This window comes from Rhincodon typus, chromosome 4 (genome assembly GCF_021869965.1).
Source record: "Rhincodon typus isolate 14 chromosome 4, sRhiTyp1.1, whole genome shotgun sequence".
Lineage (NCBI taxonomy): Eukaryota > Metazoa > Chordata > Chondrichthyes > Orectolobiformes > Rhincodontidae > Rhincodon > Rhincodon typus.
In genome coordinates, this window is record NC_063335.1 from 113,935,705 (window position 1) to 113,961,519 (window position 25,815).

General features: G+C 44.6%; 1 protein-coding gene across 2 annotated transcripts in view; it reads right to left on the reverse strand.

Moving 5' to 3' along the window:
- Positions 1–25,815, reverse strand: part of LOC109919584 (arf-GAP with GTPase, ANK repeat and PH domain-containing protein 3-like) — a 531,088-nt gene that overhangs the window by 16,834 nt on the left and 488,439 nt on the right. For both annotated transcript variants that reach the window (XM_048596313.1, XM_048596312.1), the window contains exons 12-14: positions 19,298–19,452; positions 17,473–17,563; positions 10,022–10,244 (exon numbers count right to left, since the gene is read on the reverse strand). In XM_048596313.1, coding sequence (XP_048452270.1) covers positions 10,022–10,244; positions 17,473–17,563; positions 19,298–19,452 — 469 coding nt within the window. The remainder of the gene's footprint in view (positions 1–10,021; positions 10,245–17,472; positions 17,564–19,297; positions 19,453–25,815) is intronic.

Here is a 25,815-nt window from a genome sequence, read left to right on the forward strand (position 1 = left end):
GAAACGTTAACTCAGATTTCTCTTCACAGATGCTGCCAGACCTGCTGAGCTTTTCCAGCAATTTCTGTTTTTGTTTCTGATTTACAGTATCTGCAGTTCTTTTGGTTCTTAACAAGTTTCTGGTATTCACTCAAAACTGAAAAATGAAAGCAGTAACGTCATTGACCATGTGTGCGCCAAAGTATTTTAAGTCATTCTTTGATTTCGGTCATTCAAAATTACATCAGTTTCCACTCTGAAGGAGGAAGGCTTTGGTTGTCAGACTTATATATGGAATATCCTGGGATAGCAGTATCAATGGGCAGGGAGCTGCGTGAGCAATGACTGTATATTATTCGCTGAATATCCCACACTGGGATCGGGATTGAGGGTCTTCAGGAAATATACTAATTCTGCAACATTTCAGCCCAGTTAATGATTTACATTCACAGAACAAAGTACAATTGGAAATAAATACAAAAATCTTCAAGGTATCTTTCTACATTCTGGCTGTTAGCCTTGTTACACTGAATATTTTTTTTCATAGAATCTCTACAGTGTGGAAACCGGCCCTTTGGCTCAACAAGTTCACACTAACCCTCAGAGCATCCCACCCAGACCCATCCCCTATAACACACCTAATCTACACATCCCTGAACACTACGGGCAATTTAGCATGGCCCTTCCACCTAACCTGCATATGTCTGGACTGTGGGAGGAAACCGGAGCACCTGGAGGAAACCCACGCAGACACGGGGATAATGTGCAAACTCCTCACAGCCAGTCACCTGAGGATGCAATCGAACCTGGCGCTATGAGGCAGCAGTGCTAACCACTGAGCCACCGTGCTGCCCCCTAGAATGATCTAGGCTGAGAGACTCTAAACCCAGATTCTAGATTGACTGGTGAAATACAGAACAGAGAAAGCTATCTGTTTTTAAAAAAAATGACAGCCGCTGACAACTGGAATTTCTCTGCAGCATTTAACGTACAGGGTGTGTGGCTTCACTAATGTCTGTGTATCCCCCAGCACTAAGTGAGCTCCATCTAAACCATTACAATGACAGATCTGAGAGTCAGTAACATAGGGTCCCACAGCACTGCCCACGGTTAGAGTTAACACTGTAATTGTCTCGTTAATTACTTGTGTGGTATTAGATCAAACTAGCAACTCAAGCTCATGACATCAACCTCATCTGTCACAAAATTACATGAATAAATGTATAATCAGCCTGACCACACGTACTCTGAACTTGATCTACTCATTAAAAGAGTAGTGCTGTGCTCCCACTAGCAGCTAGACCATCCTTTAGGTAGATTGGGTGTGTGTGTGGGTGTGTGTGTGTGTGTGAGACAGAGACAGAGTGTGAGAGTGTGAGAGAGTAAGAGATAGAGTGTGTGTGTGTGTGTGTGTGTGTGTGTGAGAGAGAGAGAGAGAGTGTGTGAGAGAGAAAGAGAGAGTGTGACTGTGTGCGTGCATGTGAGAGAGACAGTGTGTGTGAGAGAGTGTGTGAGAGTGAGAGAGTGTGGGTGTGCTTGTTTCACAGGTGGAAGCATTAATTATTCATTGAATGTGCAAGGAATTCCCCACCAATTTGCTCTCCAATTCAGTGAGTGTTCAAGGATTGCTCTCACACTCAGTGAGCATGCGAGGATAGCTCTCCAGTTCAGTGAGTGTTCAAGGCTCACTTCCCGATTCGGCGAGTCTGAGAGATTCACTCTCCAATTCAGTGAGAATGCGAGGGTCGATCTTCAATTGCATGATTGTACAACGGTCTCTTCCCAATTCAGTGAGTATGCAAGGATTGCTCTACAATTCACCAAGTGTGTGAGGGATAGATCTCTGTTTTGGTGAGTATTCAAGTCGCTCCCTGATTAAGTGATGTGTAAGGATCATTTTCTGTTTTTACAAGTGCATGAGGACTATACAAGTTGGATGAGAGACAAGGGACAAGCTGGAGTTGTGGGAAATGAGGAACAGGTGGTCAGGTAATGGATATGGATATGAAAATACTTTGCCTTTTAAATTGACCATCATTGATTCTGAGGGAGTTGTAGATTAGAAATGAACTGTTGACGGTCCTCATCCAGTGAAACTGATTGTAACTGCACAGCAATGCCAGGAGAATCTTCCTCTGAAAGACAACTAGCATTAGGGCCAGGCCTGCAGCAGCTAGCCCAGCTTGAAGCAGAAATCTGCGGTAATGCAATGGTTACACGACTGTGTTGAGTCCCCAAGGCATCTTCATTCAAATAATTATCTCTATTGATTATTTACAGACAAGATTAATAGGATCACCCGCTTAGGCTGGCAGTTATTGAGACTGAAATGAAACAATGAAGAAAAAAAAGGTAAACAGCCCCACTCAACTGCCCAGGGACTGTTGATAGTTTACTCTCATCACTACGGAGACCTCCGATTCACTGGGAACAGGGTTAATCTTACCCCTGTTATCAGATTCTAGGCATCCCTGTCATTAATTGCCCTGCCTACATTGAAGAAGTGGTGAAATCTGAATGCGTGTCTGCTGCTCTCCTATTGTTGTTCTTATTTCTGCTGCTTCTCAGGGTTAATGCTAGTCACAGCAGTAACCTTTGAGAGAACTAGTCTTTCTACTGAGCAGCAACAATCCTCTCCCTGAGCTTCACACAGATTGAGTAGTATTTAAAAAGGCAAGCATTAACAAGAGCTTTGCATTTATAAAGAACCTTTCACAGCCCTTTGGGGTACACAATTCCAAAGATTTGCCCGCTTTTTAAAAGACAAAGTTCCTCCTCCACCTCAGTCCTAAATGGTTTGCCCCTTACTCTGAGACTGTGACCCTTGCTCTAAACCACAACAAGCCAGGGGTAAATATCCTTCCTACATCTGCCTTGTTTTTTTTTCAATTCATCTGTGGTGGTTATAGCTGGCTGGGTCAGCATTTATTGTCCATCCCTAGTTGCCCCTTGAGAAGGTGGTGGTGAGCAGTCCATGTGCTGTGGTTTGACCCACAATACACTTAGGGAGGCAATTCCAGGATTTTGGAAGGAATAAGACTTTGGTTAGCCCGTGCTTAGAGTGTTGTGTTCAATTCTGGCTGCCACATTACAGGAAGGATGTGGAGGCTTTGGAGAGGGTGCAGGAGAGGTTTATCAGGATGCTGCTTGGATTAGAGGGTATGAGCTATAAGGAGAGGCTGGAAAAACTCAGGTTGTTTTCTACACAGCGGTGGAGGCTGAGGGCAGACTCAATAGAAGTCTATAAAATTATGAGACGCATAGGTAGGGTTGATGGTCAGAATCTTCTTCCCGGAGTTGAAATGTCCAATACCAGGAGCATGCATTTAAGAAAGGAAAATTTCAAAGAGACATGAGGGGCAAGTTTATTACAGAGAGAGTGCTTAGGAGTGTGGAATGCACTGCCAGGGGTGGTGGTGGAGGCAGATACAATAAGGGCATTTAAGGCAATTTTAGATAAGCACATGAATATGCAAGGAATGGAGGGGTATGGATCGAGGGCAGGCAGAAGGGGTTAGCTTCATTTGGCGTCAGGTTTGGTATAACATTGTGGGCTGAAGGGCCTGCTCCAGTGCTCTACAGTTCTATGAACAGCGATATATTTCCAAGGCAGGATGGTGAGGGTCTTGGAGGGGAACTTGCGGGGGGTGGTGTTCCCATGTATCTGTTGCCCTTGTCCTTCTATGGAAATAGTTGTGGGTTTGGAAAGTGCTGTCAAAAGATCTCTGGTGAATTTCTGCAGTGTATCAGAGACGGTACACACTGCTGCTACTGAGTGTTGCGGTGGTAGATGTTTGTGGATGTGATACCGATCAAGTGGGCTGCTTTGTCCTGGATGATGTCAAGCTTCTTGAGTGTTGTTGGGGCTGCACCCATCCAGGCAAGTGGGGAGTATTCCATCACACTCCTGACTTGTGCCTTGGAGATGGTGGACAGGCTTTGGGGAGTCAGGAGGTGAGTTACTTGCCACAGTATTCCTAACCTCTAATTGCTCTTGAAGTTACTGTGTTTATGTGGCGAGTTCAGTTGAGTTTCTAGTCAATGGTAACCCCCAGGATGTTGATAGTGGGGGATTCAGTGATGGTAACACCATTGAACATCAAGGGGTGGTGGTTAGGTTGCCCCTTATTGATGATGGTCATAGCCTGGCATTTGTGTGGTGTGAATGTTACTTTCCACTTGTCAACCCAAGCCTGGATATTGTCTAGGCTGCAGATGAATCTGTCCATGACAGTATTGGTGAGAGTGACTACCACTAAGACCTTGTGGAGACAAAGTCCTGCCCTGCCTTCACATTGAGAGAGACAACATCTATTGCCCATTCCTAATTTCCCTTCAACAGTGATTTGCTAAACCATTTCAGAGGACAGGTAAGAGTCAAGAATATTGGTGAGGGCCTGGAGTTACATGTGGCCAGAATGGGTAAGAATGGCAGACTTCCTTCCCTAGAGGAATTCGTGATTTGATTGATGATGGTTACATGATGACCATTGCTATACTTGCATGTTAATTTCAGTGACCCATGAACAAGGACACCCATCCCCTTGAAGTTCAATATTCCCTAGGCTCTCACCATTTAAGATATATTTTGTATTTCTGTTTAACCTACCAAGGTGAATAACCTCTCATTTCTCCACATTGTATTCCATCTGCCAAATTCTTGACCTTTTACTGAGCCTCTTCAACTCCCTGTGAAGTGTCCTTGCAACCTCACAAGTCCCACTTCCACCTCATTTTACATCATCTACAAACTTGGGGGAAATGTTACATTTAATCCCCACGTTTGAACCACTGAAATAGATAGTGAATACCTGGGGTCCATGTGCTGATCCTTGTGGTAATCCATTAATCACAATCTGCCAATCTGAGAATGACTCATTTATTCTTGCTCTCTGTTTACTGTCCATTAGCCAGTTCTCAAATCATAACAGTTAAGTTCCCCCCATACCAGTGTACATGAATTCTGTTTACCAACCTTTTGTGTGGGATTTTAATGAAAGCGTTCTGAAAATCTAAATATGCCGCGTCCACCAGTTTCCCCTTATCTACTCTATTCATCACACTCTAAAAAAATCTCCAAAAGGTTTATCAAACATTATTTCCCTTTCATAAATCCAAGCCAACTCTGCCCAATCCGACCAACATTTTCAAAGTTACAGTTATCGCATCCTTTTCCCCTTGACTGATGTCAGGCTAACAGGTCTGTAGTTCGCAGTTTGTTCTCTCCTTTCTTTCTTAAAAAGCGAGGTTATATTTTCAATCTTCTTATCTGCCACGACCATTCCATAGAGGTTTAGAAGATAATCAGCAACAGATGCCTCAGCGATGTAGATTCTCAAATTCAGGGGATTTATTCGTTTTAAGTCCCATTCACTTCTCTAGTGCTACATTATTACTGATATTAATACCTGAGGTTCCTCATTTGCACAAGCTCCTAGATTCTCCGTTATCTCTGAGATGTTCTTAGTATTTATATCTTATACTTGGTTAGTTTCTCTGCTACTTCCTCATATTCTCCTGCCTGAATTTCTTATGGACTCACACTACAGAGAGCTGTGAACACAGCCTAGTCCATCACGCAAACCAATGTTCTATCCATTAAAAAAAACCGAAAGAACTGCAGATGATGTAAATCAGGAACAAAAACAGAAGTTGCTGGAAAAGCTCAGCAGGTCTGGCAGCATCTGTGAAGAATAAATCAAAGGTAACGTTTTGGGTCCGGTGACCCTTCCTTAGAACTGACGGTAGCTAGGAAAACGTCGGTTTGTATGCAGAAAATAGGGAGGTGGGGATGGAGTATGGAGTAAACAATAGGATAAAGTATAGAGCCCAAAGAGAGAGAAGAGCAGTTGGATAGATAAAGGAGTTGATAATGATGTGGCTAGGAGGGTAAATAGCTGATAATGAGAACTGTTAGTGACTAACAATATGTGTAATGGCAGGCTATGTGATAAAAAGGCCTGGTGTGTGAGGTAGAGGGCTAGGACATGGGAGAGTTTAGGCCCTAAAATTATTGAACTCAATATTGAGTCCGGAGGGCTGCAGGGTCCCCAAGTGGAAAATGAGGTGTTCTTCCAGCTTGTGCTGGCCTGAGACAGAGATGTTGGCCAGGGAGCAGGGTGGTGTGTTAAAGTGGCAGGCAACTGGAAGCTCAGGGTCTTTTTTGTGGGCAGAATGTAAATGTTCTGCGAAGCAGTCACCCAGACTACGCTTTGTTTCCCCACTGTAGAGGAGACCACATTGTCAGCAGTGAATGCAGTAGGCTAGATTGTGAGATGTGCAGGTAAAGTGCTGCTTCACCTGGAAGGTATGTTTGGGCCCTTGGATGGAGATGTAAATGGACAGGTGTTGCACCTTCGCTGGTCGCAGGGGAAGGTGCCGTGGGGCTGTGTGGGGGCATTGGGGGTGAAGGAAAAGTGAACCAGGATGTCCTATAGGGAACGGTCCCTGCAGAAGGCGGACAAGGGAGGGGAGGGGAGTATGTGTGGTGACAGCATCTTGCTGGAGGTGGCAGAAATGGTGTCTGATGATCTTCTACATGTTGGTGGGATGGTAGGTAAGGATAAGAGGAACCTTATTGCTGTTGCGGGAGGGAAGAGAAGGGGTGAGGGTGGAAGTGCGGGAGATGGGTTGGACTCAGTTGATGGCCCTGTCGATAATGGTGCTGGGGAATCCTTGGTTGAGGAAGAAGGAGGACATTTCGGAGGCTCCCTTGTCGAAGTTGGCCTCATCTGAACATATGCTACAGAGACGGTGGAATGGTGAGAATGGGACGGAGTCTTTACAGGAAGCAGGGTATGAGGATGTACAGTCCAGATAGCTGTGGGAGTCAGTGGGTTTGTAGTGGATGTTAGTGGCCAGTCTATCCCCAGAAATGGAAACAGAGATGTCAAGGAAGGGAAGGGAGGAGTCAGAGATAGAACAGGTGAAAGTGAGGGCAGGGTGGAAATTGGAAGCGAAATTGATGAACTTTTCCAATTCCAGATGAAAGAGGGAATCAGCACCAACGGTATCATCGATATATTCGGAGCAACAGTTGTGGGTGGGGGCCGGAACATGACCGGAACAAGGAATATTCCAAGTACCCCATGAAGAGACAGGCATAACTAGGGCACATGCGGGTACTCATGGCCACCCCTCTGACCTGTAGAAAATGAGAAGAGTTAAAAGAAAAGTTGTTGAGGGTGAGGACGAGCTCGGCCAAGTGGAGGAGGATGGTAGGTGGGTGGGGATGGTTCAGGCCTTTGCTCCACGAAGAAGGGGAAAGCCCTAAGACCCTACTGGTGGGGGATGGATGTGTAAAGGGATTGCACGTCCATGGTAAAGAGGCGGCGGCTGGAACCTGCAAACTGGAAATTTTGAAACTGGCGTAAAGTGTCATTCCTCTGTTTTTGTGTTTCTTGCTAGTTTACTCTTATATCCACATTTTCCCTTTCTTAATCTTTATCTCGGTCTTCCTTTGTCAAATACTAAAATCCTCCCAATCATCTGGCTTACTACTTTTTGCTCAAATTTATACATGTGTTCCTTTCATCTAATATGATCCTTAATTTCTTTTGTTAGCCACAGTCAGAACACTGTCCTTGCAGGGTTTTTGTGCATTAAAGAAATGTATTTTGGTGGTAAACTACATTTTATTTCTTTAAATATTAGCCGCTGGCTGTCTGCTGCCATAGTTTTAAACATGGTTTCCCATTCCATCACAGGCAATTAGCTTTGCTGAGATTTAAGGTCCTGGTTTCTGATTGAACTACATCATTTTCAAACTTAACGTAAAATGCTATCATATTGTGATCACACTTTCCTAAAGGTTCTTTCATGACATGATTATTTTTAATTAGCAATTATTCATCACATAATACTGAAATAGCCCATTCCATAGTTGGTTCCTTAATTTCCTACAACTTAAAAACTATCTTGGAGTGAGACAGGATCATGTGAAGGTCCAGACTGGGAGGAGCAGCAGATTCCCTTCCCTGAAGGAAATCATTGACACAATTGGGTTTTTACAACAACATGGCAGCTTTCATGAGGATTTTTCCTGGTGTCACAAACTACCAGATTTACTATTTGACACAGTGGGATTTGAATTCGCCATCCATGGTCACCAATCTCAGACCAGAACCAATGCACAGCTCCCATGGATGCCCCCGCTGCACAGTTCACATGGGTGCCCCCCGCTGCATGGCTCCAGTGGGTGTCCCTGCTGCACAGCTCCCATACAGTACAAAAGAGGCACTTCAGCCCATTAAGACTGTACCACCAAAGCTACACTAAAGTTACATTAGTCCCACTTTCCAGCACTAGGCCCACAACCTTGAATGATCCCATCAACCCTCTCTGCTCTAAAGAAAACAACCCGAGCTTATCCAGCCTCTCTTCATCACTGAGTCACTCCAGCCCAGGCAGTATCCTGGTGAATCTCCTCTGCACCCCCTCCGGTGTAATCACATCCTCCCCATAGCGCAGGGACCAGAAATGTACACAGTACTCCAGCTGTGGCCTAACCAAAGTCCTGTACAGCTTTAACATAACCTTCCTGATCTTATAAACTATGCCACAACTGATAAAGACAAGTGTCCCCTATGCCTTCTTAACTACCTAACTAACCTGTCCTGCTGCCTTCAGGAATCTGGGGACAAACACCCCAAGATCCTTCTGTTCCCCTGAGCTTCCTAATGTCCTGCCATTCATTGAGTACACCCTTGTCTTGTCACTTCTTCCAAACTGCATCCCTCACATTTATCAGGGTTAAATTCCATCTGTCACTGATGTGCCCATCTGACCAAGCCGTTTATATCTTCCTGTAACCTAATACCTTCTTCCTTACTATCAACACTGCCAACTGTGTCATCCGCAAACTGAGTTATCATTCACCCCCCCAACATTCTCGTCTATAGTGTTCATGTATATCACAGACAATAAGGGGCCCAGCATTGATCTCTATGGTATGCCACCACACACCAGTGCACTCCAAACACACAAACACCCTTCTATCCCACCCTCTGTCTCCTGCGTCCTGGCTGCATTGCTCCCATGTGCACTACAGAGTCACAGAGTCCTGCAGGACAAAAAAGGCCCTTTGGCCCATCACAGCTGCGCCAGTCAAAAACAAACATCTAACTATTCTAATCATATTTTTCAGCACTTGGTCTATTACCTGGTATGCTTTGGCATTGTAAGTGTAAATCTAAATACTTCTTCAATGTTATAATGGCTTCTGACTCTACCACCCTCTTGCATGGCCCCTGAATGCACCTGTGCTGCACGGTCCCCGAATGCAACTGTGCTGAACGGTCCCTGAATGCGCTTGTGCTGCATGGTGCACGAATGCACCTCTGCTGCACGGTGCCCGAATGAGCCTGTGCTGCATGGTGCCCGAATGAGCCTGTGCTGCATGGTGCCCAAATGAGCCTGTGCTGCATGGTGCATGAATGCACCTCTGCTGCATGGTGCACGAATGCGCCTGTGCTGCATGGTGCCCGAATGCGCCTGTGCTGCATGGTGCCCAAATGTACCTGTGCTGCAACGGTCCCTGAATGTGCCTGTACTGCACGGTCCCCTAATGCACCTGTGCTGAACGGTCCCCAAATGTGCCTGTGTTGCATCGTCCACGAATGCACCTGTGCTGCATGGTGCCCGAATGTGCTTGAGCTGCATGGTGCCAACTGCGTCTGTGCTTCATGGTGCCCAAATGCGCCTGTGCTGCATAGTGCCCAAATGCGCCTGTGCTGCATAGTGCCCAAATGCGCCTGTGCTGCATGGTGCCCGAATGTGCCTGTGCTGCATGGTGCCCGAATGCGCTTTTTGTGCTGCATGATGCCCGAATGTGCTTGTGTTGCATGGTGCCCAAATGCACCTGAGCTGCATGATGCCCGAATGCGCTTGTGCTGCATGGTGCCCAAATGCACCTGAGCTGCATGGCGCCCGAATGCGCTCGTGCTGCATGGTGCCCAAATGCACCTGAGCTGCATGGTGCCCGAATGCACTTGTATTGCATGGCTCCTGTATGTGCCTGTGCTGCACAGCTTTTGCTCTGTACCTGCTGCTGTCTTGGTTGGGTTTAGTCAGACCCTGCGTCGAGTCCTCCCACACACTGTTGGCCATGGCATTCCCAATTCCCGTCATCACCATGATGAGTTCAACAGGCCAGTCATCCAGGTCGAGGGAGCGAACCCGTGACAAGTGTGTACCCAGGTTCCGGTGGATTCCCGAGCATTCTATACAGATCAGGGCTCCAAGGTTCAAACTTGCCCAGTCAGGATCTGCAAGAAGGGTGGACACATTAGTATACCACTGGCAATGCAAAATTGGTGAAAGAAACCAAGGGGTAGTATCTGCTTGCATCATGCAGTGGGCATGAGAAACCTCATCAAACTAAGGCCTTGATTGTGCCTGAGGTGAGCTATAAACCCCTTTTCACAGAAGGTATTCTGGGTGGGTGAAGGGCCACAACACAGGACTGCAACATGACATCAATATTAGGGGTTCAGGACTGAGTCACTTTGAGAGCTTCAGCAGTAACTAAACCGTTGCTGCAGTACAAGTCACTGAGGTATACAGCATGGAAACAGACCCTTTGGCTCAACCCCTCCATGCCAACCAGATTTCCTAAAATGATCTAGTACCATTTGCTTGCATTTGGCCCATATCCCTCCAAACCTTTCCTATCCATGTACCTGTCTAAATGTCTTTTCAATATTGTAATTCTAGCTGCCTCTATGACTTCCTCTGGCAGCTCATTCCATTTACGCACCATGCTGTGTGTGAAAAAGTTGCCCCTCAGGTCCCTTAAAAATATTTCCCTTCTCACCTTAAACCTATACCCTCTAGTTTTGGACTCCCCCTACACTTGGAAAAAGACCTTTGGTATTCACCTTATCTCTGCCCCTGATGATTTTACAAACCTCTATAAGGTCACCCATTAGCTTGTACGTTCCAGGAAAAAAAGTCCCAGCCTATCCACCACAAACCCTCTAGTCTCGGTAACATCTTTTTGCACCCTTTCCAGTTTAATAACATCCTTCATATAGCACAGCAACCAGAATTGTACATGATACACCAAATGCGGACTTACCAATGTCTTGTACAGCCATAACATAATGTTCCACCTCCTGTTCTCAATACTCTGACTGATGAAAGCCAGCGCGCCAAATGCCATGTTCACCAACCTGTCTACCTGAGACACCACTTTGGAAGAAGTAATGTACTTGCACCTCTAGATCTCTCTGTTTGAAAACATTTCCCAGGGTCCTACCAGTTACTGTGTAAGTCCTGCCCTGGTTTGTCTTACCACAATGCAACACCTCATATTTATCTAAATTAAACTCCATCTGCCATACCTTGGACCACTGGCACATTTGATCAAGATCTTGTTGTTCTCTTACATAATCAACTTCACCAAGTTTGGTGTCATCTGCAAACTTACTAACCATGCTTCCTATATCTCATCCACATCATTTATGTAAGTGATGAACAACAATGGACCCAGCGCAGATCCTTGTGGCACATGCTGGTCACATGCCTTCAGTCTGAACAGCATCTCTAACATCACCCACTGTCTCCTAGTGTCAAGCCAATTTTGTATCCAATTGCCTAGTTCTCCCTGGATCAGTCAAGTTAGTGAGACATGATTTCCCACACACAAAGCCACGCTGACTGTCCCTGATCAGTCCTTGCCTTTCCATGGGCATATAAATCCTGTTTCTCAGAATCCCCTCCAACAACATACCCACCACCGATGTCAGGCTCACCAGTCTCTAGAACCATAGAATCCCTCCAGTGTGAAAGCAGGCCATTCAGCCCATCGAGTCATATTGACCCACCAAACAGCATCCCACCGGGACCCATACCACCCCCTACCCTATCCCTGTAACCCCGCATTTCCCATGGCCAAACCAGCTAACCTGCAATCTTTGGATTGTGGGAGGAAACCAGAACACGTGGAGGAAATCCACACAGACATGAGGAGAATGTGCAAACTCCACACACACACAATCACTTGAGGGTGGAAGTGAACCCAGGTTCCTGGTGCTGTGAGGCAGCAGTGCTAACCACTGAGCCACCGTGCTGCTTATAGTTCCCTAGCTTTTCTGATGAAGGGTTTCGGCCCAAAACGTTGACTTTCCTGCTCCTCGGATGATGTCTGACCTGCTGTGCTTTTCCAGCTCCACATTTATTGATTCTAACTTCCAGCATCTGTAATCTTTACTGTCTCCTGGCTTTTTCTTGCAGCCTTTCTTAAATAAAGACACAACATTAGCCATCCTCTGTCTTCTGGCACTTCACCCGTGGCTATTGATGATACAAATACCTCTGCTAGGGGCTCCGCAATTTCTTCCCTAGCCTCCCACAATGTCCTGCGAAACACTTGATTATGTCCCTGGGATGTATCTACCTTTATGCATTTTAAGACCTCCAGCAGTTCCTCTTCTGTAATGTGGACTCTTTTCAAAATATCACTATTTATTTTCCAGAGTTCCCTAGCTTTCATGAGTTTCTCCACAGTAAATACTGATGCAAAATATTTGTTCAGGATCTCACCCATCTCCTGTGGTTCTACACATTGATGGCCACGTTGATCTTTAAGGGGCCCTGTTCTCTTCCTAGCTCCTTTTTTGCCCTGAATATACTTGTAGAATCTCTTTGGATTCTCCTTAACCTTACCTGGCAAAGATATCTCGTGTCTCATTTTTGCCTTCCTGATTTTCCTCTTAAGTGTACTCCTACACTCTCTAGGCTCATCAAGGGATTCACTCGATCCCAGTTGTCTATACCTGATAAATGCCTTCTTTCTTTTGACCTCAGGACCTCAATAGCTCTAGTTATCCAGTGTTCCCTGCCCTGACAGGCTTGCCCTTCACACTAACATGGACACGCTGTTCCTGAATTCTTGTTATCTTGCTTTTGAAAGCCTCCCACTTGCCAGGCATCCCTTTACCTGCAAATAACCTCCCCCAGTCAACTTTTGAAAGTAAGTGATTGTTCCCTCCATCATCTCTTATTGGACCATCTAATAGAGTCTCACCTCAGTCCTGCACAATGGTCTTGCTGCAGTCTGCAGCTTGCTGCACACTGATAATCATGGTAGATTTAAATCTACACAGACTGAAAAGTCAGATTGGTAAAGGGAGCCGAGATGAGGCATTCATAGAATGTTTTCAGGGTAGCTTTTTAAAGCAGCATATTCTGGATCCAACTAGAGAATATGATATACTAGACTTGGTATTTTCCAATGCGATAGAATTAATCAGTGATCTCATAGTGAAGGTGCCCCTAGGTCACAGTGACCACGATACATTTGAATTTTATATTCAGTTTGGGAGGAGTGGGTCCAAGCCTATTTTATAAAATTTAAATAACGGTAATTATGAGCAGTTGAAAGCAGAGCTTGCTAAAGTGAATTGGCAAATTAGATAAAGCATAGATTAATAAGTGATGCAGTGACAGACCTTTGAGGGGATATTTCAGAATACAGAGAATAAATACACTTCGATGGTTAACTAAAGTTCCAAGGGATGGATTCGTGGTGAACTAGAAATGTTAACGATATTGTTAAATTAAAATATCATTGTGCAAAGACAAGTAGAAGACTGGACAAAATATAAACAATAGCAAAAAATTAATTAGAAGGGAAAAATTAAAGATGAGAGTTAGCTTGCAAGAAATATAAAAAGAGAGTAAGAGTTTCTATAAATATTCAAAGATGAAAAGCGTTAATGAAGTGAGTGCAGATTGAAAGGAAGTGAGTCTGGAGAATTAATAAAGGAACGTAAAGAAATGGCAGAAGAATTAAACAGGTATGGTACAGGATACAAGTAACATCCTAGAAGCAGTGATAAGTCAGGAAATGGAAGTTGGGGGATGGGGGGAGCCAGAGAAATGTTACGAAGTAAATTGTTGGATCTGTGAGGTGACAAGTGTGGATCCTGATGAATTTCATCCCAAGGTCTTAAAAGAAGTAGCTAATGAGATACTGGATGTGCTGTTTTACATTTTCCAAAACTCCCTTGGTTTAAGGATGTTTCCATTTGATTGGAAAACAGTGAATGTAACTCCTTCACTCTGAAAGGGAGACAGAAAGCGTGAAATTACAGGCCAGTTAGCTTAAACTTCTATCATAGGGACAATGTTAGAAGCTATTGTTAAAAAAAAGTTATAAGAAAATGCTTGGCTAAGTTCAAGGTAATCAGGCAGAGTCAACATGGTTCTGCGAAGGGGAAATTATGATTAACCAATCCACTTGAGTTCTTTGAAGAAGTAACATGTACTGTGGATAAAGGGGAACTAGTGGATATACAGTACTTCGATTTCTAAAAAGCATTTGATGAGAGCCATTTTAAAGGGTATTGTGAAAAATAGAATATCATTGCACCACAAGGTTTGCTGCTGGGGTTTTAACTGTTTACAATTTATATCAATAACTTGGATTGATTGTTAAATTTGCTGATGACACAAGATAGGAGGAAAAGTAAATTGTGAAGACGATATCACAAGGCTACTAACAGATATAGATATGTTAAGTGAGTGGGCAAAGATGTAGCAAATGGAATATTATCTGGGGAAGTGCAGAATTGTTCATCTTGCTAGGAAGAATAAAAAGGAAGCTTATTATCCGAACAGTGAGAAATTTTAGAGCCCCATGATGCAGAGGCATTTGAGTGTCCTCACGCATGAATTGCAGAAGGCTTGTATGTGGATGCAGAAAGTACTCAGGAAAGATATTAGAATGTTCTTGTTTAATGAAGGGGAATTGAATACGAAAGGTAGGGAGGCTATGGTTCCATTATACAGAGCATTGGTCGGTCTGCATCTGGAGTAATGTGCACATATTGATAGTTAAGGAAGGACGTAAATGCATTGGAGGCAGTACGGAGACTAATGGTTGGAATGAACAGGTTGCCTTATGTGGAGAGGTTGCTTGGGATGGGCTCAATTTGTCTGGAGTTTAAAAGAGTAAGAGGCAGCTTGATTAAAACATATAAAATCCTGTCCAATCTGTACAGAGTGAATATGGAAACTTATTTCTTTTGATGAGAAAATCTAGATTCTTTATAAGCAAGCTAGTGAAAGATTATCAGGAATAGGTGGGAATGTGCAGACCATCCATGATCTTATTGAATGGTGCACAATCTTGAGCGGCTGAGTGACCTACTCCTGCTCGACAGTTATATGCTTGTACTCAGCACAGGCCTGCAACATAGGACTTGTTACAGTCTTGCAATGTGGGACTCTTTACAGTCCTGCAATGTGGGACCTGTTAGTGTCCTGTGTTCATAAGTTCATAAGATATAGGGGCAAAATTAGGCCATTCAGCCCATCAAAGTCTATTCTGCCATTCGATCATGGCCGATATGCTCCTCACCCCCATTTTCCTGCCTTCTCCCCGTAAACCTTCAACCCATTACCAGTTAAAAATCTATCTAACTCCTCCTTAAATTTACTCACTGTCCCAGCATCCACCGCATTTTGGGGTAGCGAATTTCACTGATTCACAACCCTTTGGGAAAAGTAGTTTCTCCTCAATTCTGTTTTAAATTTGCTACCCCTTATCCTAAGACTATGACCCCTTCTCCTAGAATGTCCCACAAGAGGAAGTATCCACTCCACATCTATTTTATCTATACCTTTTATCATCTCGAATACCTCAATTTGATCTCCCTTCATTCTTCTAAATTCCAGAGAGTATAGGCCTAAACTGTTCAATCTCTCTTTATTTGACAAACTCCTCATCTCTGGGATCAATCTAGTGAACCTCATCTGAACTGCCTCCAATGTCACTACATCTTTCCTCTAATAAGGGAACCAAAACTGTGCACAATACTCTAGGTGCGGTCTCATCAATGCTTTGTATAGTTACAACAATACTTCCTAACTTTTGTATTCTATTTCTTTAGCTATGAAAGCCATTCCATTCACTTTCTTTATTATCTGCTGTACCTGCATGCCAGTTTTCTGTGACTCATGAACAAGGACGCCCAGATCCCTCTGAACCGGAACACCTTGAAGTCTCTCCCCATTTAGAATATAGGTCGCCTTCCCATTTTTCTGACCAAAATGCATGGCCTCACATTTATCCACGTTAAACTCCATCTGCCATCTTTTGGCCCACCCCGTAACCTATCCATATTCATTTGTGAGGTTCTTATTTCCTCATTGCAATTTACCGTCCCGCCTATTTTTGTGTTATGTGCAAATTTGGCTATAGAGCCTTCTACACCTGTATCCAAGTCGTTAATGTAGATTGTAAATAGTTGGGTCCAAGTCGTTACTGTAGATTGTAAATAGCTAGGTCCAAAGACTGAACCCCGTGGCACCCCACTAGTTACTACTTGCTATCCAGAAAAAAAACTCATTTATCCCGGCTCTCTGTCTTCTGTCCATCAGCCAGTCACCTATCCAAGCTAATAAATGACCCCTAATCCCATATGATCCAACCTTGCGAATTAACCTTTTGTGTGGCACCTTTATCAAATGCCTTCCGGAAGTCCAGATATATTGCATCTACAGGATCCCGATTATCTACTTTGCTTGTTACATCTTTGAAGAACTCTAGCAAATTAGTCAAACATGATTTGTCCTTCATAAAACTGTGCTGACTCTGGCATTTTGACTTTGCAAATGTCCTGATATTGCTTCCTTGATAACTGATTCTAACACTTTGCCAACAACCGATGTTAAACTAACTGGTCTCTATTTTCCACATATTGCCTCCCTCCCTTTTTGAATAAGGGCATTACATCAGCATTTTTCCAATCCACTGGAATCTTTCCCGTGTCCAAGAATTTTGGAATATTATCACCAATAGATTCACTATCTCCGCTGTTACTTCCTTTTAATACCCTAGGATGTAGGCCATCAGGCCTAGGGACCTTGTCTGCCCTCAATCCTAATAGTATGCTCAGTGCCTTTTCCCTATCAATGTTGATTGTTCTAATTTCTACCCTTACTAATGCCTCTGACTTGCCTGTTCCAATAGGAATGGTACTATTGTCCTCCACTGTGAAAACTGAGGCAAGGTATTGATTTAGTATCTCTGCCATTTCAGTGCTCCCCACTATTAACTCTCCAGTTTCATCTTCCAAGGGACCAGCATTCACCTTAGCAACTGTCTTCCCTTGTATCTACCTACAGAAGCTTTTGCTATCCTTTTTTATGTTTTGTGCTAGTTTTTTTTCATAATTTACCTTAGCTCTTTTTATTAATTTTTTAGTACCCCTTTGTTTATGTTTGAAAGTTTCCCAATCCTGTTGCCTGCCATTGGCCTTTACAATATGGTATACCTTAGTTTTTGACTTTATCTTGTCCTTGACCTCCTTGTTTAGCCATGGATATTTTTAAACCCCCTTACCATCTTTCTTCTTCACTGGGATTTATTTTAGTTGTGTCGTGGGACCCATTACAGTCCTGCGCTGTGGGACCCGTTATGGTCCTGTGCTGTGGGACACGTTACAGTCCTGTGCATTGACTTAGTGTCTTTCTGCAAATACTCACTTGGTGTGTCACAGTCAACACAGAATCCATTCCCTCGCATGTTCCGAATCGACTGGATAGCGATGGCATCACTCTGGCTTCCCAATCGAGACTAAACCAAAATGGAGAAAAACATAATTTATCAGGATGGTGCCAGTCTTCATTCAGAAGCAGGGATATTCAGTCCAAAGGCACACTGCTTTTAAATATATAAGCCCCGGTTTCTCCCAATATCCTTCACTCAACTCACTCTCACAACTGTAAATATTTGTGGCCCCAGCACTGATCCCTGTGGTACTCCACCAGTTAAAGATTGCTATTCTGAAAATGACCCCTCATCTCAACTCTCTGTCTTCTACTAGTTAGCCAATCATCTATCGAGGCTAATATACCACCCCCAACACCATGGGCTCTTATTAAGTTGCCTCATGGGTAGTACTTCATTGCACACCTTTTGGAAATCCAAATATATTACATCAACTGGTTCCCCTTTACCCATCCTGCTTCCATCTTCTAAGAATTGTAGTAAATTTGTCAGAGCATGATTTCCCCTTCCTGAAGCCAGGCTGACTCTGCTTTATCATATCATGTATTTGTTACTGCTCTGCTATTACTTCCCTTATAATGGACTCTGACATTTTCCCAATAACAGACATTAACCTGAATAATATTTACCTGCTTTTTGTCTCCTTTTCTTTCAAAATAAAGGTGCTACATTGGTAGTTTTCCAATCCTCTGGGACATTTCTACAATCTAAGGATTCTTGGTTATTACTCTCAGTGTTTCCACTATCTCTGTAGCCACCTCCTGTAAAATCCTCAGATACAACTGATTAGTCTTTAATCGCATTAGTTTCCCTAGTGGTGGCTGAAGGCAGATATCCCATATACTTCGCTCTACATCTTTAACTCCACCTCTGCCCATATCCCTCACTCCACGCTCTGCCCATATCTCACTCCACCTACCGCCATATCCTTCACTCTACCCTCTGCCCATTTCCCTCATTCCACCCTCCTCCATATCCCTCACTTCACCCTCTGCCCATATCCCTCACTACACCCTCATCCTTCATCCAGCCTCTCTCCATCCCATTCAATGCCTTCTCTCTTCAGGAGCAGTCTCTCTGGACTACACTGTCTTTACAGATAATGTATTCCATCATCTGTTCTCCTTTTTGGGTGAAATGGATCCCTCTTCTTACTCCTACCGTCCTTGGTATTTACTTTCTGTTGCTGGCATTTGAGCACAGGCTGTGCTGGCTCCATCCACTTTTTCTTTCTTTTCACATCATCCATTGCTGCATATTTAAAGGAATATTCTAATTAAATTCTTTATCGCTGCCTGTCACAGACCTCTGTACATCAGTGGCCTGTCACCTGTAATAATACTACCTGCTAACACACTGTACCTGGGCCAGGCCCAGGCTGCTGCATGACAGACAGGAGGCAGCAGCTGCCAGAGCTCAGAATACAATTTGCTCCACGTTCTCAGTATTGTTAGATATCAGAAAGAGAGAGTTGTCACTAACCAGTAATTTCATTGCAGAAGAGTGAGTAAACTGTATTTTGTTCACACTAACCGGGTAAGCTTCAATACTGGAGAGGATGTGATGCTTACACTGTGACCTGTACATTGTAATATGAGCAACTCAGTCATGCTGGCTAGAATTCCAAAATTATTCAGAATGAACAGCAACCAGCTTACAAATCAGAAAACAGGGAAGGTGTTCACAGTGCTTACTCAGACTGCCTAAAGGTGGTCACTCATTTGAGTGTTTGGGGACACTTTCTGAGCTATCTGAGGTCCCAGCACCCAGTGATGGAGAGGTGAAACAGAAAGGTGATACCTTATTTTTGCTGCTTTCACACGACTGTAGACTGGCAAAGATCTGACTCTCAACCACCAGCACCCATGATTCTCTCTCCTCAGAGTTCGAGGCCTCAAAATGCCACGTTTGTCCAGTCAACGATACAATCACAAACTCGTAAGATTCCTCACCATCTGTGAAACAGAAAACAAGAGAGTGGGACAGTCAGAATCAAAATTAACAACATAGCATAATTTACAGCATCAAATACCCCCCTCAAAAACCCACTCATCCCTCATTAATACACAGCAGCCACTCAGCAGGACACCCACCCCACCCACAACCCCAAACCCCACACCCACGTACAACCCTACACCCACCCACAACCCCACATCCACCCACAACCCCACACCCACCTACAACACTACACCCACCCACAACACCACACACATCTACAACACCACACACATCTACAACACCTCACCCATGTACAACCTCATAACCCAACCCACAATTCACACAGCACCCTTAGCCCACACCTGAAAAACCACCCTTAAGCTACCCCACACAGCACTCACAACTCACATCCCACACAGAACCACAGCCTCCCTCCCCAGACAACATCCACAACTCTCACCCCTACCCTTCACTACTACCCTTACAATGTAACACCTCACCAACACATACCACCCAGATGCACTGAAACCCATTCACACGCAACACCCACTCATAGAAATTCAATCATACTCTACTTCTTGTTACCACTCCAGCAAACATGTATCTAACCCTGTGCTGTCCCAGTCCTGGGACTGTTTGATGGGGGACAGTGTAGAGGGAGCTATAGTCTGTATATAACCCTGTGCTGTCCCAGTCCTGGGACTGTTTGATGGGGGACAGTGTAGAGGGAGCTATAGTCTGTATATAACCCTGTGCTGTCCCTGTCCTGGGACTGTTTGATTGGGGACAGTATAGAGGTAGCTATACGCTGTATCAAACCCCGTGCTGTCCCTATCCTGGCGCTTTTTGATGGGGGACAGTGTAGAGGGAGCTTTACTCTGTATCTAACCCTGTGCTGTCCCTGTCCTGGGACTGTTGATGGGGGACAGTGCATTTAGTTACAGGTCAAACTGTTGAAATCTTCCACTCCACTTTACTCCACTGCTCAATCACATTCTCAGCCCAGAGAAAAGGAAGTGTTCAGTGTTCACACTGTGACTATTTCCCCTCTTCACATTGTGGGACTGTATGTGATGGTGTGCATGCCAACTGTCTCATCCCTCTGAAATCCTCAAATTTATTTTCGTCATGATTCCATTGAGTCTGAAAACATTTTAAGAAGAAAGCAAACACCCCAAAGTCAGTGGAAAGAAAACTTCTAGTTAAGATTTCATTTTGTAAAACTTTTCCTGTAACAAACCAACTAAAATCAACATAATTCAAACATGAACAGGTGAAGGATATTGCAAATAAGAAGGCAAATTTCACTATAGTTTATGCAATGAAGATATGCTTTGACTAGTTACAAACACTGACATTGCTTCCTGCACAAATGTGAGACTAATTGCAAACTCAGTCTTTCCAAATTGGTTTTATTCTGCAAGATTTTCCACTTCCTATTTCATCACTTTGATCTTTGAGGCATCTTCACCATCAGCTGATCTCCACTTTGAGTCCGCAGACGGAGATACAACATCAAGGCACACCTCAACCAACCCTCCATCATTTGGGTTATAACAGAATTTTTGGCACAGAATCCCAAAAGAACCCGTCCTCTCACCTCTTCCCACGGTTTGGTGGGTTCTGGCATCACTTCAGCTGTTATGGTGCATATAGGCACCAATGATATAGGTAAAAAACGGGATGAGGTCCTACAAGCAGAATTTAGGGAGTTAGGAGCCAAGTTAAAATGTAGGACCTCAGAGGTAGTAATCTCAGCATTGCTGCCAGTGCCATGTGCTAGTCAGAGTAGAAATGAAAGAATAGGCAGGATAAATGAGTGACTTGAGAGATGGTACAGGAGGGAGGGGTTGAGATTTTTGGGACATTGGGACCGGTTCTGGGGGAAGTGGGGCTATTACAAATCGGATGGTCTACATCTGGGCAGGACTGGAACCAATGTCCTAGGGGGTGCTTTTGCTAACACTGTTGGGGAGGGTTTAAGCTAATGTGGCAGGGGGATGGGAACCAAATGAGGAGGTTAGTGGACAGTAAGGAGGTAGCAACTAAAGCCTGTAAGGAACTAGATAATGAAGTCAGTGTGACTAAGGGGAAGAGGTAGCAGAGAGCAGATGATGAACACAAAGGGACAGGTGGTCTGAGGTGCATTTGTTTTAATGCGAGAAGTGTAGTAAGTAAAGCAGATGAACTTAGGGCTTGGATTAGTACCTGGGAGTATGATGTTATTGCTATTGCTGAGACTTGGTTGAGGGAAGGGCAAGACTGGCAACTAAATATCCCAGGATATAGATGCTTCAGGTGGGATAGAGAGAGAGGTAAAAGGGGTGGAGGAGTTGCATTACTGGTCAAAGAGGATATCACAGCTGTGCTGAAGGAGGGCACTATGGAGGACGTGAGCAATAAGGCAATATGGGCAGAGCTCAAAAATAGGAAGGGTGCCGTAACAACGTTGGGGCTGTACTACAGCCTCCCAACAGCGAGCGTGAGATAGAGGTACAAATATGTAGACAGATTATGGAAAGATGTAGGAGCAACAGGGTGGTGGTGATGGGAGATTTTAATTTTCCCAACATTGACTAGGATTCACTTAGTGTTAGGTGTTTAGATGGAGCAGAATTTGTAAGGAGCATCCAGGAGGGTTTTCTAGAGCAGTATGTGAATAGTCCAACTTGGGAAGGGGCCATACTGGACCTGGTGTTGGGGAATGAGCCCAGCCAGGTGGTCGAAGTTTCAGTAGGGGATTACTTTGGGAATAGTGATCACAATTCTGTAAGTTTTAGAATACTGATGGACAAAGACGAGAGTGGTCCTAAAGGAAGAGTGCTGACTTGGGGGAAGGCCAACTATAGCAAAATTCGACAGGAGCTGGGGAATGTGGATTGGGAGCAGCTGTTTGAGGGTAAATCCACATTTGATGTATGGGAGGCTTTTAAAGAGAAGTTGATTAAAATGCAGGACAGACATGTCCCTGTGAAAATGAGGGATAGAAAGGGCAAGATTAGGGAACCACGGATGACAGGTGAAATTGTGAGACGAGCAAAGAGGAAAAAGGAAGCATACATAAGGTCTAGGCGACTGAAAACAGACAAAGCTTTGGAAGAATATCGGGAAAGTAGGACCAATCTGAAGCGAGGAATTAAGAGGGCTAAAAGGGGTCATGAAATATCTTTAGCAAACAGGGTTAAGGAAAATCCCAAAGCCTTTTATTCATACATAAGTAGCAAGAGGGTAACTAGAGAAAGGGTTGGCCCACTCAAGGACAAAGGAGGGAAATTATGCGAGGAGTCAGAGAAAATGAGTGAGATTCTGAATGAGTACTTTGCGTCGGTATTCACCGAGGATAGGGACATGACGGATGTTGAGGTTAGGGATAGATGTTTGATTACTCTCGGTCAAGTCGGCATAAGGAGGGGGGAAGTGTTGGGTATTCTAAAAGGCATTAGGGTGGACAAGTCCCCAGGTCCGGATGGGATCTATCCCAGGTTACTGAGGGAAGCGAGAGAGGAAATAGCTGGGGCCTTAACAGATATCTTTGCAGCATCCTTGAGCACGGGTGAGGTCCTGGAGGACTAGAGAATTGCTAATATTGTCCCCTTGTTTAAGAAGGGTAGCAAGGATAATCCAGCTAATTATAGACCGGTGAGCCTGACGTCAGTGGTGGGGAACTGCTGGAGAAGATACTGAGGGATAGGATCTATTTACATTTGGAAGAAAATGGGCTTACTAGTGATAGGCAGCATGGTTTTGTGCAGGGAAGGTCATGTCTTACCAACTTGATAGAATTCTTTGAGGAAGTGACAAAGTTGATAGATGAGGGAAGGGCTGTAGATGTCATATACATGGACTTCAGTAAGGCGTTTGATAAGGTTCCCCATTGTAGGCTGATGGAGAAAGTGAAGTCCCATGGGATCCAGGGTGTACTAGCTAGATGGATAGAGAACTGGCTGGGCAACAGGAGGCAGAGAGTTGTAGTGGAAGGGAGTCTCTCAAAATGGAGAACTGTGACCAGGGATCCGTGTTGGAACCACTATTGTTTGTGACATACATAAATGATCTGGAGGAAGGTATAGATGGTCTGATTAGCAAGTTGCAGATGACACTAAGATTGGTGGAGTAGTAGATAGTGAAGGAGACTGTCAGAGAATGCAGCAGAATATAAATAGATTGGAGAGTTGGGTGGAGAAATGGCAGATGGAGTTCAATCCAGGCAAATGCGAGGTGATGCATTTTGGAAGATCCAATTCAAGAGCGAACTATACGGTAAATGGAAAAGCCCTGGGGAAAATTGATGCACAGAGAGATCTGGATGTTCAGGTCCATTGTGCCCTGAAGGTGGCAACGCAGATCGATAGAGTGGTCAAGAAGGCACACGGCATGCTTTCATTCATCGGACGGGGTATTGAGTACAAGAGTTGGGAGGTCATATACAGTTGTGGCTTCCACCACATTTGGAATACTGTGTACAGTTCTGGTCGCCACATTACCAAAAGGATGTGGATGCTTTGGAGAGGGTGCAGAGGAGGTTCACCAGGGTGTTGCCTGGTATGGAGGGTGCCAGCTATGAAGAGAGGTTGAGTAGATTAAGATTATTTACATTAGAAAGACTGAGGTTGAGGGGGGACCTAATTGAGGTCTACAAAACCATGAGAGGTATAGACAGGGTGGACAGCAAGAAGCTTTTTCCCAGAGTCGGGGACTCCATTACTAGGGGTCATGATTTCAAGGTGAGAGGGGAGAAGTTTAAGGGAGATATACGTGGAAAGTTCTTTATGCAGAGGGTGGTGGGTGCCTGGAACACGTTGCCAGCAGAGGTGGTAGAGGCGGGCACGACAGCGTCATTTAAGATATATCTAGACAGATACATGAATGGCTGGGGAGCAGAGGGATACAGATCCTTGGAAAATAGGCGATAGGTTTAGATAGAGGATCTGGATCGGCGCAGCCTTGGAGGGCCGAAAGGCCTGTTCCTGTGCTGTAATTTTCTCATTTCTTTGTTCTTTGTTCAACAGCAGAAGAGGCTGTTCTTCAATTCACAATCCCTCGCTTATCCATTCTGCATGTTCTGGAGAGTGGCCCATCACTAGCATTCTACACAACAAGGTGTATGAGAGATGATTACCCAGGGCTCCAGAGAGGGAACGTCAGCGAAGCAGCAGAGGGAGCGGAATCACAATGGGGAGGAGAGTTTCCAGAGCCATCATCTTTGAAAGGCTGAATCCAGGAGGTGGAGGGACCAGTTCACTGTCACGCAGAGCCGGGCTGAGCAAGCACCAAGAATTGCCGCTGATTGCAGATCTGAGTGGGAGGCTGTTTTGGTTTCAAGCCTGATCAGCAACAGCTTTCAAATGTTGGGAGTTAAGCTAAGTGTTGCAATGTGGTTTATGGAACAAGCTGCCAGAGAAAGTGGTGGAGGCAGGTATATTTACAACATTTGAACGACATTTGGACAGGCACACGAATAGGAAAGGTTTAGAGGGATATGGGTCAAACATAGGCAAATGGGACCAGTTTGGTTTGGGAAACCTGGCATGGACAGGTTGGGCTGAAGGGTCTGTTTTCATGCTGTATGACTCTATGACTCCAGCTGTCTAATGACACAGTAACACAAACTCTGTTCAATTCTCAGAGACCTGCTTCAACACCTGGAACTGGTCAAAGATTGCCAAACGGCGAACTGTTCCATTCAGAGACAACCTTTCTCGTTTTATCTTTGACAAAGTTCCCATCTTCTGAAATGCCCAAACAGAAAAGCAGGCTGAAATCCAATTTCACTACAACTAATTTTCTATGTATGCTTTGCCTCTTAGCTATTCACCTTCCCACCCTCCACCCAGAATGACAGACTTGTTATAGTGCAACAGGAAGCCATTTGGTCCATCACGTTGCACTTGCTCCTTTGGGGATTCTGTGCCAAAAACACTGTTATGACGCAAGTGATGGTGGGTTGCTTGAGGTGTGCCTTGATGCTGTACCTCTGTCTGAGGACTCAAAGTGGAGAACAGCTGATGGTGAAGGAGCCTTTGGGCCATTCTCTCACCTTTTACCTGTAATATTATTTTCCTTTTAGGTTACAGTCTAAATCCCTTTTGAAAGTTTAAATTCAACCTGCCTGCATGCTCTCAGACAGTACATTCCAGACCCTAACGCCTCGAGTGAACCTGCCTCCCCCACACCCTCAGACAGTACATTCCAGACCCTACCCACTCGAGTGACCCTGCCTCCCCCACACTCTCAGACAGTACATTCCAGACCCAAACCCCTCGAGTGAAACTGCCTCCCCCACACTCTCAGACAGTACGTTCCAGACCCTAACCCCTCGAGTGAACCTGCCTCCCCCACACCCTCAGACAGTACATTCCAGACCCTAACCCCTCGAGTGA